The 14,253-nt window shown below is 43.4% G+C and overlaps 1 protein-coding gene across 2 annotated transcripts in view; it reads right to left on the bottom strand.

Annotated features, from left to right (window-relative positions):
• Positions 1-13,257, bottom strand: part of arhgef5 (Rho guanine nucleotide exchange factor (GEF) 5) — a 38,662-nt gene extending 25,405 nt beyond the window's left edge. Inside the window, exons 1-2 of one of the 2 annotated variants that reach the window (XM_061914944.1) lie at positions 12,709-13,257; positions 3,703-6,514 (exon numbers count right to left, since the gene is read on the bottom strand). In XM_061914944.1, the coding sequence (XP_061770928.1) occupies positions 3,703-6,493 (2,791 nt within the window). In that variant the 5' untranslated portion in view covers positions 6,494-6,514; positions 12,709-13,257. The remainder of the gene's footprint in view (positions 1-3,702; positions 6,515-12,708) is intronic. The other variant, XM_061914945.1, reaches the window with a different exon arrangement.
• Positions 13,258-14,253: the final 996 nt, after the last annotated feature.

Below are 14,253 nucleotides of genomic sequence, written 5' to 3'. Positions count from 1 at the left end.
TGTCCACTTGTCATAACATTGTACATCAACATTCCCATTCAAAATGAATGAAGTGTGCAAACGTGGCGGAGTCAGTCAGCAGCAGTGACTGATCCAAGCTCGTGCTGCAGGGTGTATGTCATGTGAGCAATCCACCACCTCCACTTATCTCCACCCGCCAGCCTTCAGTTTTACCTGTGACATCGGCGCACTGCTGGAGGGCAGATTTTATCACCGGTCTTTTTATTGTTGAGTAACAAGATTACAACTTATGTAACATACTGGAAACATGAGGCTGAATCAGTCAAATCAGAACACAATCAAGTGGTATGTTGATTCAAAGAGCATGGTTTAAAGAAAAGGGTGTCCAAAGTGTGGCCCCGGGGGCAAAAATGTTAAGTCGAAAAATTCTAAAGTGGTACCTTGGGATACGAGTGCCCCAGCTTACGGGTTTTCGGGGGTACAAAATGTATTTGGCTAATTTATTAGCTCGAAGTTAAACTCTTAACTCGTTTTCATTGCGGGCCACCTCGCAGTTATGGCAGCTTTTAACAGCAAATAATATTTACATTGACCTATATATGTAATTATTATATATTTTGTTCTGTAAACTGCAGAAAAAATAAAAATCTGCACATTTTACAGTAAAAAACAAAACTGGCAACTCAGTCACCAGAATTTTACTACAAATTAAACATTGTTTTTTTTAACAGCATATTACAGTATCGCTCGGTTGGTCGAGTGGCCGTGCCAGAAACTTGAGGGTTCCAGGTTCGATCCCCGCTTCCGTCATCCTAGTCACTGCCGTTGTGTCCTCGGGCAAGACACTTTGATCACCTGCACCCAGTGCCAGCCACACTGGTTTAAACTTTAACTTAGATATTGGGTTTCACTATGAAAAAGTGCTTGGAGTCACGAGAGAAAAGTGCTATATAAATATAATTCGCTTCACAGTAAATGGAAAAATAGTACTGCTGTTTTTTTTATGGGGAAAAATGACAGCTTAGTTCCCAGAATTTTACTATAAAATATACATTGTTTTTTTAACAATATATTATGATAAATGGAAAAATAGTACCACTGTTTTTATGGGGGAAAATGGCAGCTTAGTTCCCAGAATTTTACTATAAAATTTACATTTCAACATATTGCTGTGAATGGAAAAACCATAACACTGTGTTTTTTTATATTCTGGCAACTAAACTGCAAATCTTTTACAGATGTTTTCCCCCCCCCCATTTACAGTAATACAACAACCGTAAATTTTTAAAGTAAAAATGCTGGCAGCTCATTCGACAATTTTTACAATAAAAAACAGGGCATCATTTTGATACATTTGGTATATTAAAGATACTAAAACCAATATGATGTACTGTAGGTCAACCAATAAATGCTCCATTAACTGAACAAAACAAATTAGTGTAATATCTAATCCAGGGATTTTCAAACGGCGGTATGTGTACCACTAGTGGTACGCCAGTGGGTTTGTGTTTCTTTCATTCTGGAAACTAAACTACAAAGCTTTTATAGATATTTTTTTTCCATTTACAGAAATACAGCATAAAAACAACTACAACCGTAAATTTTATTGTAAAAACGCTGGCCGCTCATTCAACAGAATTTTACCATAAAAAAAAGTTTTTTTTTCAATCCACGGTAAATTTTACCATAAAATATATATTTTTTCAATCAACGGTAATATGCCGTAAAAAACACCGTAATTTTTACGATAAAATCTATTTCCATTTTTACAGTGTACAAGTAGATGCATAACTTGCTTTGAAATCAGACGTCAAGCAGATATTTAAGTACTTATTTTTGGGAAAATGATATTCATGCAATAGTATTAAAGTTTAAAAGTTTAAAAATGCTCATTGTCATTTCTATATTATTATTTATTTCGCTAACTGCTTCTATGCTATGACTTTTACGATCATATTTGTACATATCGTATGTGCTTGTGTTGTTCTATTGTTGTTGTTTTTGTTATGTTTGCTGTTGTTTTTGTCTCTCTGTCTAATCCTCCTCTTATCCCCACTATTTCCCCCTTTGTCTTCCTTTTTTTCCTCATTCCATCCCCTCCAGCTGCACCAAATAATAATATAAATACATTTAATAAAGTCAAATTCAAATAGGGCAACAAGAGAAGTATCCTACATTTCTCTTTTGTAAAGGAAATCTGAACAGCCAATATCTACATCAACTATATGATTTGCCTGAGAAGCTGGACAGGACAAAAAAAAAAAAGTTTAAAAGTTATGCCAATTTTTGCAGTACATATTTATTTTCCTTTAAAAAAAAAACTAAAAAAAAAACAACAAACACATTTACCATGAAATGATAAGCTACTTTATCCACGCATGTTATTTCCAGGCATTTGCGGGCCACATAAAATGATGTGGCAGGCCAGGTTTGGCCCCCGACTTTGAGTTTGACACACGTGCTTTAAGTTGTGAGCAAAAATTCAGACTACGAGCCTCCCAACCCCTGGTTAGCGTAGGGAATGCCACAGTGAACCCCATAAGATCCAACCAAAACATGCTCTCGCGTTCGTTACATAAAGCAGCTTGCGTCCCCTGACATGTTACTTGCAATTCCCTTTCCAAACGATAGAGGGCAGTGTTTTCCCAAGTGAGCAACCACAACTGTTGTTGAGTAGCTATTAGCTTCCTGTGCATTGTAGTTGTAGTAAACAATGGCATAAAAAAGCCCATCAACCACATCTCTGTGGTTTGCGTTGCTATATTTTTTTGGTGGAGTGCGTAAAGGTCCGTGCCAAAATAGCTACGTGACGCAAGAGCAGATTTTAGGCCTTACTCGCAAGCATTTTCCGACCCCTTCCGCCCGATTGTAGCCGAGATAGGCGCCAGCGCCCCCCGCGACCCCAAAAAGGGAATAAGCGGTAGAAAATGGATGGATGGATGGAACAAAGAAAGTGAGTCTGAAGAACAGCCCAGACGAGTAGTGGATGATATTCATTGTCGAATTAAAGACAGAAATCATCAAAAATATGACAGAGCGTGTAACCAGCTAACTTGGTAAAGCATTTAAATTGCAGTATTGCTAGTCTGCACCATACTGAAACAAAATGGGTCTTTCACTGTAAAAACAATATCCAAACAGCGGACATCTATCCTTGAAAATATGGAGAAGCTGCTGATGGTGTGTTTGACAGAGCTGTAAGAATGCTGTACATTGCTGTTGTATTATTTAATGAAGTACTATATTCTACTGTATTGTTTTTTTTTCATTAAAACATTTATTATTTAAAAGTTTTTCTTTTTAAAAAGCATTACTGTCTATCTGTGTTGGGCCTGCGATGAGGTGGCGACTTGTCCAGGGTGTACCCCGCCTCCCGCCCGATTGTAGCTGATATAGGACCCCCCTCCGAAACCCCAAAGGGAATAGGCAGTAGAAAATGGATGGATGGATGGATCTTACATGTTAAATTATGCTGTTTTAGCTGCCAAGCAGAAATGAGGTTGATTTCAATGGCAGGCGCTGTTTCGCAAATACGAGTTTTTCGAGATACGGGCTGCGTCCCGAAACAACACATAACTCCAGGTACCACTGTGCTTGAAATTAACAATCAAAATATCCAAAATGCCTCCAAATCCTTTGATCTATTAATTTTTTGGGTACGTAGCCCTGAGCGGCAAAAGTTTGGACAACCTGATTTGAGAAAAACAAAGCCAATTCTGATTGGTTTCCTTTTTTTTTTACCTGCTGTAGAGAATACTCGAGTTCTGCGATCCCTCGCAACACCTTCCTCCTCTTCCACCTCTACAAGCTCCTTGTTCTTCCTCTCGGCGGTTTTACGGATCCCCCTTCTCCTCAAACGAGCCTCGGCGCCCAGGTCCCGGAAGCTGCAGGAGCTCGCGAGAGTCCCGCCTCCCGGTTTCCTGGCCGCTGCGTCTGTGCTATCCTCGTCGGATTCCGACGCTAAACCGCCCTCCCCCCCTCCGTCCTGACCTTCTTCTCTTTCTGCCTCCTTCTCCTCCTCGTCACGGCCCTCCGTGGAGGGGACGAGGAGGTCCGGCTGAGTCTCGTAGTTGAGTATGGGGCAGCTGTTGGGCTTATAGAGCGTGTTGCTCACAGACAAATACATCTCCACTTCCTTCTGTCTGCTCGCTTCTCTCTCTTTCTCTCTAATCTCATCGTCTGCCTCCTCGGGCATTTTCACGTCTACGACTATGAGACCAGGCGGGGGTTCGGCGTCTTTATCCGCCGCCGTGCTGTGATCCTGCGTCCTCTGTGTGTCTATCAGTGTGTGATGATGAGTGTGTGCAGGTGTGTCAGCATGCATGGCTGAGAGAGGGTCAGCATGCATGTCTTGTCGGCTGTGCCCCGTACCTCTCGGACCCTCTTCGTCCTCTGACTGCGAGCTATCCAGGTGCATCTCGGCGGTCCCCCGCGTGACCTTGTCCGCCTGCGTCTCTTCGGGCTGCGGGAGGTCTCGTCTCGCCGAGTCGTCCAACGTCTCCTCCCCCGAGTGGCCGAGGATCTCCCTCACCACACTTTTAGCCCACTTGAGATGAGGGGCTTGGGAATGGCGCTTAGGCTCCTCAGACATGCTCCAGGCGCCGCTCATTCGGATCCGAATGGCCTCCTTCTGCTCCGGGCTCATGGCTTCGATGTTAAACCCCTCTAAGGCGGGGAGGATTTGCTCAAAAGTCACCTGAGAGTAGACATCGGCGTAAGGATTACTTGGAAGAGGATCCGTTTTGGCCATTTCTTTATTCCTCTCCCTCCACTCCTTGAGGAGCTTTTCAGTCTGAGAGTCTCTTTTCAAGGGCCCGATCTCGGCGTACGGATGCTCCGGTTTCCTCGCTCTCATTCTGGGATCCTGATGTCCAGCGTCAGGCGTCTCCTTGCACCTGTTGTCGTCCCTGTCCACTAGATCTTCATCGCTCCCCCTCAGGCGCAGGGATTCATCATCTCCGCTCTGAGAAAGGTCTCCTTCCTCATCTTGTGACAGTGACGTCCCCTCAGGCTTGCTTTGCCCGATGACGCAGAAGACGTACTTGGGCCTCTTCTCCCTCCCTCCTTGCTCCTCCTCGTTAGCACTGTCCTCCCTCGTCCGGGAGGCGTCGTCGCCCTCATCCCCGCCCTCCAAAAAGTCCTGACAGTCCACAAACTCCTCTCGCTCGTCCTCGTCGCCGCTTGACACGGTGACAAAGCCGTCCTCCGCCAAGAACACTCGGTCTCTGTCTTGCCTGCACCCTGCCTCACTTCCTCCTTCGCTCTCCTCGCTTTTGTCCTCAGTCTCCCTCCACTCCTTTTCACACTTCTGGACCTCCTCCCCTCCGTGTACAGTCTCTCCGTCTTTGCTCCTCCTGTACTCACGTCTCCAACTTTCGAGGCGCCCACTCTCGTCTTCCACCTCCCTGCGCTCACTGTCTAAGTCGTCCTCCAGTGAGGAGTCTTTGCTATTCTTGCCCCTTCGTGGTTCTAACCACATCCGTCTCTGCTCTCTCTCGCTTCTCTTTGCGCTCTGAGGACTCTTCCTGTCGCCCCTCTCGCTCACACGTTCCCCTCCGTAGTCGTCTCTTCCCGCCCTGCGTCTGTGGCTATCATTGTCCATGTCGCTGCTCCACTCTCCGCTGCTCTGAGCTCTCTGCGAGGCCGCCTCCTTCCACCTAGGGTCAGCCTCTCTTTCCTGTCTTGGCCTTTCCTTCCTGGGTTCGTTCTCTCTCCTGTCGCTCGACCAGCCTCTCCGGTCCCCGTATGGCTCCCTCTGCTCCCGCCTTCTGGATCTGTCTGCTTGTCTGTGTTCAATGTAGTCCCCCTCGCTCCTGCTGTGCTGATATGTCAACTCCTCCCGCTCTCTCCTCTCCCTCGCTCTTTCTCGCCTCTTCTCCCGCTCGTCACTGTCCCCCTCACTCCTCGTCCCCACACCTCTCTGGTGGGTCCTCCTATCCGGATGCGACTCCCTGTCCCTGCGACCGCGTGGGGAGGACCCCCTGGCTCGTCCGTCTCCCACCGGATATCTTTGCCTGGATTTCTCTTCTTTCGTGTCCCTTTCTCGCACTCTTTCCCGCCTCCAGGCGTCAGTCTCCATCCTTCTCGGCCGGGTGTGCTCGCGGCCCTCATCCCTTTCACCGCTTCTTCGTCGCATCCTAGGAAATGTGTCTCCCTTCTTCGTCCCCCGCATCTTCTCAAACTCCCATTCAACATTTGAAAGAGGCCTTCCGTTCCTCTTGTCACCATCTTGCCTCTTTTCCCTCCACTCCCGCTCAGCCTCCCTCGGCCCGCGCCGGGGGCCCCGGTCTCTCTCATAGTACCTTTCCCGGGGGTCGGTATCTTTGTACCTGGTCTTGTCTCTCATTTTCACCACTTCCCGATCCCGCCGTCTCGCTTCTTCTCGGTTGCTCTCCCGCTCAGACTGGGCGGTCATGGCCGGTCTGGGACTGGGGTCCCTGGAGTGTCTTCCACCGGGCTGAAGCTTTCCATCAGATGTGGTCCGGTTTGAAAAAGTGTCAAAGAGGGTGCAGCTTGGCCTTTTGGTCCCCATGGTTGCATACTTTGGAGAACCCTAAAAAACATGTACATCAGTTTAGTCCCACGTTGAATATACATCTTACATAATCAACATGCTTCCAGGCTGCTGTGCTAGTTGTAGGGTTGGAATTGGGGGTTAGATCACCAAACAAGAGGATGGGTCAAATGCAGAGGATAATTTCACCACACCTAGTATGTGTGTGACTACCAGTAGTACTCTAACGTTTTACTTTTTAATCCAGGGGTGTCCGAAATGGCCACATACAGAAAAGTTTAAGGTTCATGTATCATTTTGATACATTTGGTATGTTAAAGATACTAAAACCCTAAAAAACATGTGCATCAGCTTAGCCCCAAGTTGAATATACATCTTACATAATCAACATGCTTCCAGGCTGCTGTGCTAGTTCTAGGGTTGGAATTGGGGGTTAGATCACCAAACTGATTCCCGAGCATGGCCACTGCTGCTGCTCCCCTCACCTCCCACGGGGTGGAACAAGAAGATGGGTCAAATGCAGAGGATAATTTCACCACACCTAGTATGTGTGTGACTACCAGTAGTACTCTAACTTTTTAATTTTTAATCCAGGGGTGTCCGAAATGGCCGTATACAGAAAAGTTGAAGTATGCGGGCGTCATTTTTGATACATTTGGTATGTTAAAGATACTAAAACCCTAAAAAACATGCGCATCAGCTTAGTCCCAAGTTGAATATGCATCTTACATAATCAACATGCTTCCAGGCTGCTGGGCTAGTTCTAGGGTTGGAATTGGGGGTTAGATCACCAAAATGATTCCCGAGCACGGCCACTGCTTCTGCTCCCCTCACCTCCCAGGGGCTGCAACAAGAGAATGGGGCAAATGCAGATAAATTTACCATCCCTACTGTGTGCGTGAGACTATAACTTTTTAATTTTTATTCCGGGGGTGTCCGAAATGGCCGTATACAGAAAAGTTGAAGGATGCAGGCATCATTTTTGATACATTTGGTATGTTAGATACTAAAACCAATACAATGTACTGTAGGTCAACCAATATATGCTAACTTATCCAAACAAAACAACATCTTACCTATAACACAGAGGTAACGAAGCAAATTACTGTAATATTTAATCCAGTGATTCTCAAACGGTGGTATGTGTACCACTATTGGTACGCCACACAATCACTTGATTAAAGTACAGTGTTTTTCCCCTATATCCAAACTAGTGTAGTCCCGATACCAATATTTTGGTATAGGTACCAAAATTATTTCGATACTTTTTTGTACTTTTCTAAATAAAGGGGACCACAACAAATTGCATTATTGGCTTTATTTTAACACAAAATATTAAAAGGTACATGAAACATATGTTTCTGTTTCTTATTGCAAGTTTGTCCTTACATACAATAGTGAACATACAAGACAACTTGTCTTTTAGTAGTAAGTAAGCAAACAAAGGCTCCTAATTTAGCTTCTGACATATGCAGTAACATATTGTGTCATTTATCATTCTATTTATTTTGTCAAAATTACTAAGGACGAGTGGTAGAAAATGAATTATCAATCTACTTGTTCATTTACTGTAAATATCTGCTTACGTTCTCTTTTAACATGTTCTATTCACACTTCTGTTAAAATGTAATAATCACTTATTGTTCTGTTGTTTGATACATTACATTAGTTTTGGATGATACTACAAATTTGGGTATCAATCCTATACCAAGTCTTACAGGATCATACATTGGTCATATTCAAAGTCTTCATGTTTCCAGGGACATATTCCCTAAATTTATAAACATAATTTACATTTTTTCCTAGTACTATCGACTAAATACGCTACTGAACTTGGTATCATTACAGTGGATGTTAGGTGTAGATCCATCAATGGCGCTTGTTTACATTTTGACGCCGGTGAGCTAAGCTGTGTAGTGAAGCATGTTTAGCTATTCCTCGTCCTGCAGGGATGATACTTGTAGGAAACGTATTTTATTTGTCGCCATGGAGGCGAGGTTAATGATTTAGGGGGTGGCGGACCGGTACTTTTCAGAGGCGGTATAGTACCAAATACTGTATAATTCATTAGTATCGCGGTACTATGCTAATACCAGTATACCGTACAACCCTAATTCAAACACGGTCTACAGTTCAAACTGTGGGCAATGTGACAGTGGCCAAAAATATTAGATATAAGTAGAAAATAAAAACGCTGCCTTGTTTTTAATGAATACATAGACCTATTACGCTACTGTAGTTTATTGTTCGTCATCGTTGTGGTACTTGGACAGCCAAGTTTTTGCTGAGATGGTCATGGGGAAAGAAGTTTGAGAACCACTTGTCTAATTTAACCGCTTTCTTCTTATTATTTATGACTAATATTAAATGCAAAAAAATTGTACACGTCCCTCAGGACAAGTTCAGCCCTTTTGGTTTCCGGGCCACATTTTTCAGAAGGTGAATTGGGCAATATCTGGTTTTTTTTATAGTTAATGTTTAGCTCGGTTGGTAGAGTGGCTGTGCCAGCAACTTGAAGGTTGTAGGTTCGATTCCCGCTTCTGCCAACCTAGTCACTGCCGTTGTGTCCTTGGGCAAGACACTTTACCCACCTGCTCCCAGTGCCACCCACACCGGTTTGAATGTAACTTAGATATTGGGTTTCACTATGTAAAGCGCTTTGAGTCACTAGAGAAAAAGCGCTATATAAATATAATTCACTTCACTTATTCAGGACATGTTTAATTTTTCTAGAACGGGGGTGTCAAACTCATTTTAGATCAGGTGCCAGATGGAGAAAAATCTACTCCCAAGTGGGCCGGACTGGTAAAATCACGACACGATAACTTAAAAATAAAGACAACTTCTGATTATTTTTCTTTGTTTAAAAACGAACAAGCACATGCTGAAATTGTACAAATAATAGTGCTGTTGTTTTTTTACACTGGCATGTTGCGGTTAATAGTATTATATTTTTTTTTTGTCTTTATTTATCTTTTCTGAATGAATGATGTGATAATGTTCATCCGTCAACTCATTGGTGTTAATTTTCAATATATACAGATAAAAAAATAATAATATCGAAATCAAATTACAGGATGTTATTTATGAAGTTTGATTATTTTCCTCGACTGATTTACTAGCATGTGGTTTATTTTTTTACATGTGTAGTATCACCTACAACAGGGGTCGGCAACCTAAAATGTTGAAAGAGCCATATTGGACCAAAAATACAAAAACAAACATGTCTGGAGCCGCAAAAAAATAAAAGCCATATTACATACAGATAGTGTGTCGTGAGATATAAATTGAATCAAGAGGACTTAAAGGAAACCATATGAGCTCCAATATAGCTACAAAAATGTGAGTTTTCCTTGCCCTTATGTGGGCCTACCGAGGATGTGGTAGTGGTTTGTGCAGCCCTTTGAGACACTAGTGATTTAGGGCTATATAAGTAAACATTGATTGATTGATTGATTGAAATGAGGCATAATGATGCAATGTGTACATACAGCTAGCCTAAATAGCATGTTAGCATCGATTAGCTTGCAGTCATGCAGTGACCAAATATGTCTGACTAGCACTCCACACAAGTCAATAACGTCAACAAAACTCACCTTAAGAGTTTGGTGGACAAAATGAAACAGAAAAAGAAGTGGCATAAAACACGTCTTAGAAAGTCTGGCATAAAACACGTCTTAGAAAGTCGGAGAATGTTAAGCATGTAAACAAACTACGGTGAGTTCAAGGACCGTCGAAATTAGTCGGACAAAACGGCGCTCACCAAATACTCGAATCAGTGAGGCATGTTTGATGTAAACAGTGTGCTTTATAACAATTAGGGAGGTTTGTGTCATATTTGTCCTTGTACATAAACTGTATTAAAACAAAAAATACATTTTTTATGTTTTTTCCCCCCTCATCTTTTTCCATTTTTCATATATTTTTGAAAAAGCTCCCGAGAGCCACTGGGGCGGCGCTAAATAGCCGCATGCGGCTCTAGAGCCGTGGGTTGCCGACACCTGATCTACAAAGATACAAAGAATTGCTGTTGCGACATCCAGTGGACACATTTAGAACTGCAGTTTCTTTCATTCAAAAATCCATCCATCCATCCATTTTCTACCGCTTATTTCCTTTCGGGGTCACGGGGGGCGCTGGCGCCTATCTCAGCTACAAGCTAGGAAGGCAGGGTACACCCTAAACAAGTCGCCACCTCATCGCAGGGCCAACACAGATAGACAGACCACATTCACACTCACATTCACACACTAGGGCCAATTTAGTGTTGCCAATCAACCTATCCCCAGGTGCATGTCTTTGGAAGTGGGAGGAAGCCGGAGTACCCGGAGGGAACCCACGCAGTCACGGGGAGAACATGCAAACTCCACACAGAAAGATCCCGAGCCTGGATTTGAACACAGGACTGCAGGAACTTCATATTGTGAGGCAGACGCACTAACCCCTCTGCCACCGTGAAGCCCTCATTCAAAAATTTCAGGTTAATTGTAGCTGAGATAGGCACCAGCGCCCCCCGCGACCCCAAAGTGAATAAGCGGTAAAACATGTATAGATTTTTATTAGGGTTTCGGGGAAAAATCGATTCAGATACGAATCGCGATTCTCACTTTCTGCGATTCTGAATCGATTCTCTTTGTTTTGTTTTTTTTGTTTTTTATAAATCCAACAAAACAATACACAGCAATACCATAACAATGCAATCCAATTCCAAAACCAAACCTGACCCAGCAACACTCAGAACTGCAATAAACAGAGCAATTGAGAGGAAACACAAACACTACACAGAACAAACCAAAAGTAGTGAAACAAAATAAATATTATCAACAGCAGTATCAATAGTAGTTATAATTTCAGCTTAGCAGTGATTAAAAATCCCTCATTGACATTATCATTAGACATTTATAAAAATAAAAAAAAAGAACAATAGTGTCACAGTGGCTTACACTTGCATGGCATCTCATAAGCTGGACAACACACTGTGTCCAATGTTTTCACAAAGATAAAATAAGTCATATTTTCGGTTCGTTTAATAGTTAAAACAAATTTACATTATTGCAATCAGTTGTCCTTTACAATTATAAAAGCTTTTTTTTTTAATCTACTACTCTGCTTGCATTTCAGAAGACTGGGTTGGATCCTGCTGAAATCCTATGTATTGAATGAATACAGAATCCTTTTGAATCGGAAAAATATCGTTTTTGAATCGAGAATCGCGTTGAATCGAAAAAAATCGATATATAATTGAATCGCGACCCCAAGAATCGATATTGAATCAAATCGTGGGACACTCAAAGATTTGCAGCCCTTATAAGTAGTATCATCTACTAAGATACAAAGAATTGCTATTGTGATATCCAGTGGACACATTTAGAACAGCAGTTACTTTCATTCAAAAATTTCAGGTTATTTGTAGCTGAGATAGGCACCAGCGGCTTCACGGTGGAAGAGGGGTTGGTGCGTCTGCCTCACAATACGAAGGTCCTGCAGTCCTGGGTTCAAATCCAGGCTCGGGATCTTTCTGTGTGGAGTTTGCATGTTCTCCCCGTGAATGCGTGGGTTCCCTCCGGGTACTCCGGCTTCCTCCCACTTCCAAAGACATGCACCTGGGGATAGGTTGATTGGCAACACTAAATTGGCCCTAGTGTGTGAATATGAGTGTGAATGTTGTCTGTCTATCTGTGCTGGCCCTGCGATGAGGTGGCGACTTGTCCAGGGTGTACCCCGCCTTCCGCCCGATTGTAGCTGAGATAGGCGCAAGCTCCCCCCGCGACCCCAAAAGGGAATAAGCGGTAGAAAATGGATGGATAGGCACCAGCGCCCCCCGCGACCCCAGAGGGAATAAGCGGTAGAAAATGGATGGATTTTTATACTTAGCGAACTCATCCCGCGGGCTGGATAAAACCTGTTCGTTTGACACCCCTGGTCCAGAATGTGTCGCGGGCCGATAGGAAACGATCAGCGGGCCACACTTTGGACACCCCAGGCTCAATCCAATCCACGTAAAGTTTAAAGTGCAAGAAAGCAAAGACACAGAAAAGGTGACACCCTCCTGCAGTTTGCTAAGAATGCCGCACAAACCTGCAAAGCACAGCATACCAGTGAAGGAGGCCTTTGAGAAAGCAGGGGCCTGTTGCACATAGGCACGGCATTTAACACATAAGTCACAACATAACACGGCAAAAAGAACAAAACACTGACAGTGTATTTATGAGCGAGACAGCAAAGTCACTCACCTGAATGTGAAGTTGTGGGGGGAGAGCTGATCTCTCTCTCTCGCTCCCTACTTCTTGTCCAGCTCAGCTCTCAAGCATGAGATTGCACAACACACAAGTATGCATTCCCTGCTTTGTCCAAAGGTGACATATTGCTACATTCCCAATGTTTCAAAAATGAAACCATCGCCAGTGGAAAAAGATAAATGTTCACGCCTGAGATCTCTTCGCTTTCGCTGCTCTCTCCAACCTCCTTCTGCAAATTCCCAAGCAAGTCTCAACAGATTGACACTTATCTTCTCCCCTCCTACTTGTCCTCCTCTCTCACCCCCCCGTGCCTTGTTGTCCTCTAAAAAAAAAAAAAAAAAAAGATCTCACTGAACAGCTTTCTCATAAATCAAGCCAAAAAAAAAAGTCTGCACGGTCTTGTCCACTCTTATTCCCTCCTCATTCACTTGCCAGGCTGCAGTGTGAAACCCCCTGGAACAAAACTGGTCGCTGGCTGAAGACTGATCTTGCCCCATTCTTCTCTCACCAAACACAGGAAGTACACCTCTTTGCTGTTTTTTCCCTCTTGGAGCAGCTGATTGGTTGACACAGAGTAGCCGGGTGTGGCTGCACAACACACACACACACACACACACACACACACACACACACACACACACACACATACTCACAGAGCCAGGTGAGGTGATCATTGAAGGGAGGCTGGGGGAGGGGTGAAAAGGGCCTAAAACAAAAAAAGAGGAGAATGAGAAATGTGTTAGAATTTATTTTATATGGATCATGCATCCATCCAGCCATCCATTTTCTACCGTTTGTCCCTTTTGGGGTCGCGAGGGGAAAAAAAGCAATAATGCAAGAAACTTCGGGTGGTACGAACCATTATGTTTAAATGTTTATTTTGGCAGGCTGGTGTTTGTTTAATTCTTTGCGCTCATAAATTTGTCAAATCCACTGTACATTCCTCATTCCTCAGCGCGGAAAACAGGAGCTTTGCACACTGCATTGGGAAACAGGCCATTTTTAGCAGCATTCCCCCTCTGAGGAAATGCATCCAGACAGGGGCCTCGCATGGTAATTTTAGTATGGGAACAACGTACTGTAATGCAAACTATCCCCTTTATACAGAGATGGGTCAGACGGACGCTTGATCAGGACAACAATGATCGGGAATGAAAAACAAAGCCTGCAGTGCCCTTTTAAGATTTGCACAAGAACATAAAGGGGGTCCAATCTTGTTTTGCAATTGAGGTGTATTTACTTCTCATCCCAATCTTGATGTTCTTATTTTGATAACGAACAATTGCATTAGGACAGGGGTGTCAAAATAAAAGCCAAATCAAAGGTGTTGAGTTTGACGCCTGTGGATTAGAGAATTTAGACAAAAAAAAGCTTGATGTCAGTGTAATTTGACAAGGAACAACCTTGATTTACATTGCAACCTTTTAAACGATGACGTTACCATTTGTTATATTGTCATGTGAACATGTGGAAAATCGTGATCTTTAACTAACTTTAATAACTTCATGTCATTAAAGATAATTAATTTATTTTAACAGA

This window comes from Nerophis ophidion, linkage group LG11, assembly GCF_033978795.1.
Source record: "Nerophis ophidion isolate RoL-2023_Sa linkage group LG11, RoL_Noph_v1.0, whole genome shotgun sequence".
Taxonomy (NCBI): Eukaryota; Metazoa; Chordata; class Actinopteri; order Syngnathiformes; family Syngnathidae; genus Nerophis; species Nerophis ophidion.
The sequence above is the reverse complement of the archived record's forward strand: the minus strand, read 5'-3'. Positions and strand labels throughout refer to the sequence as shown.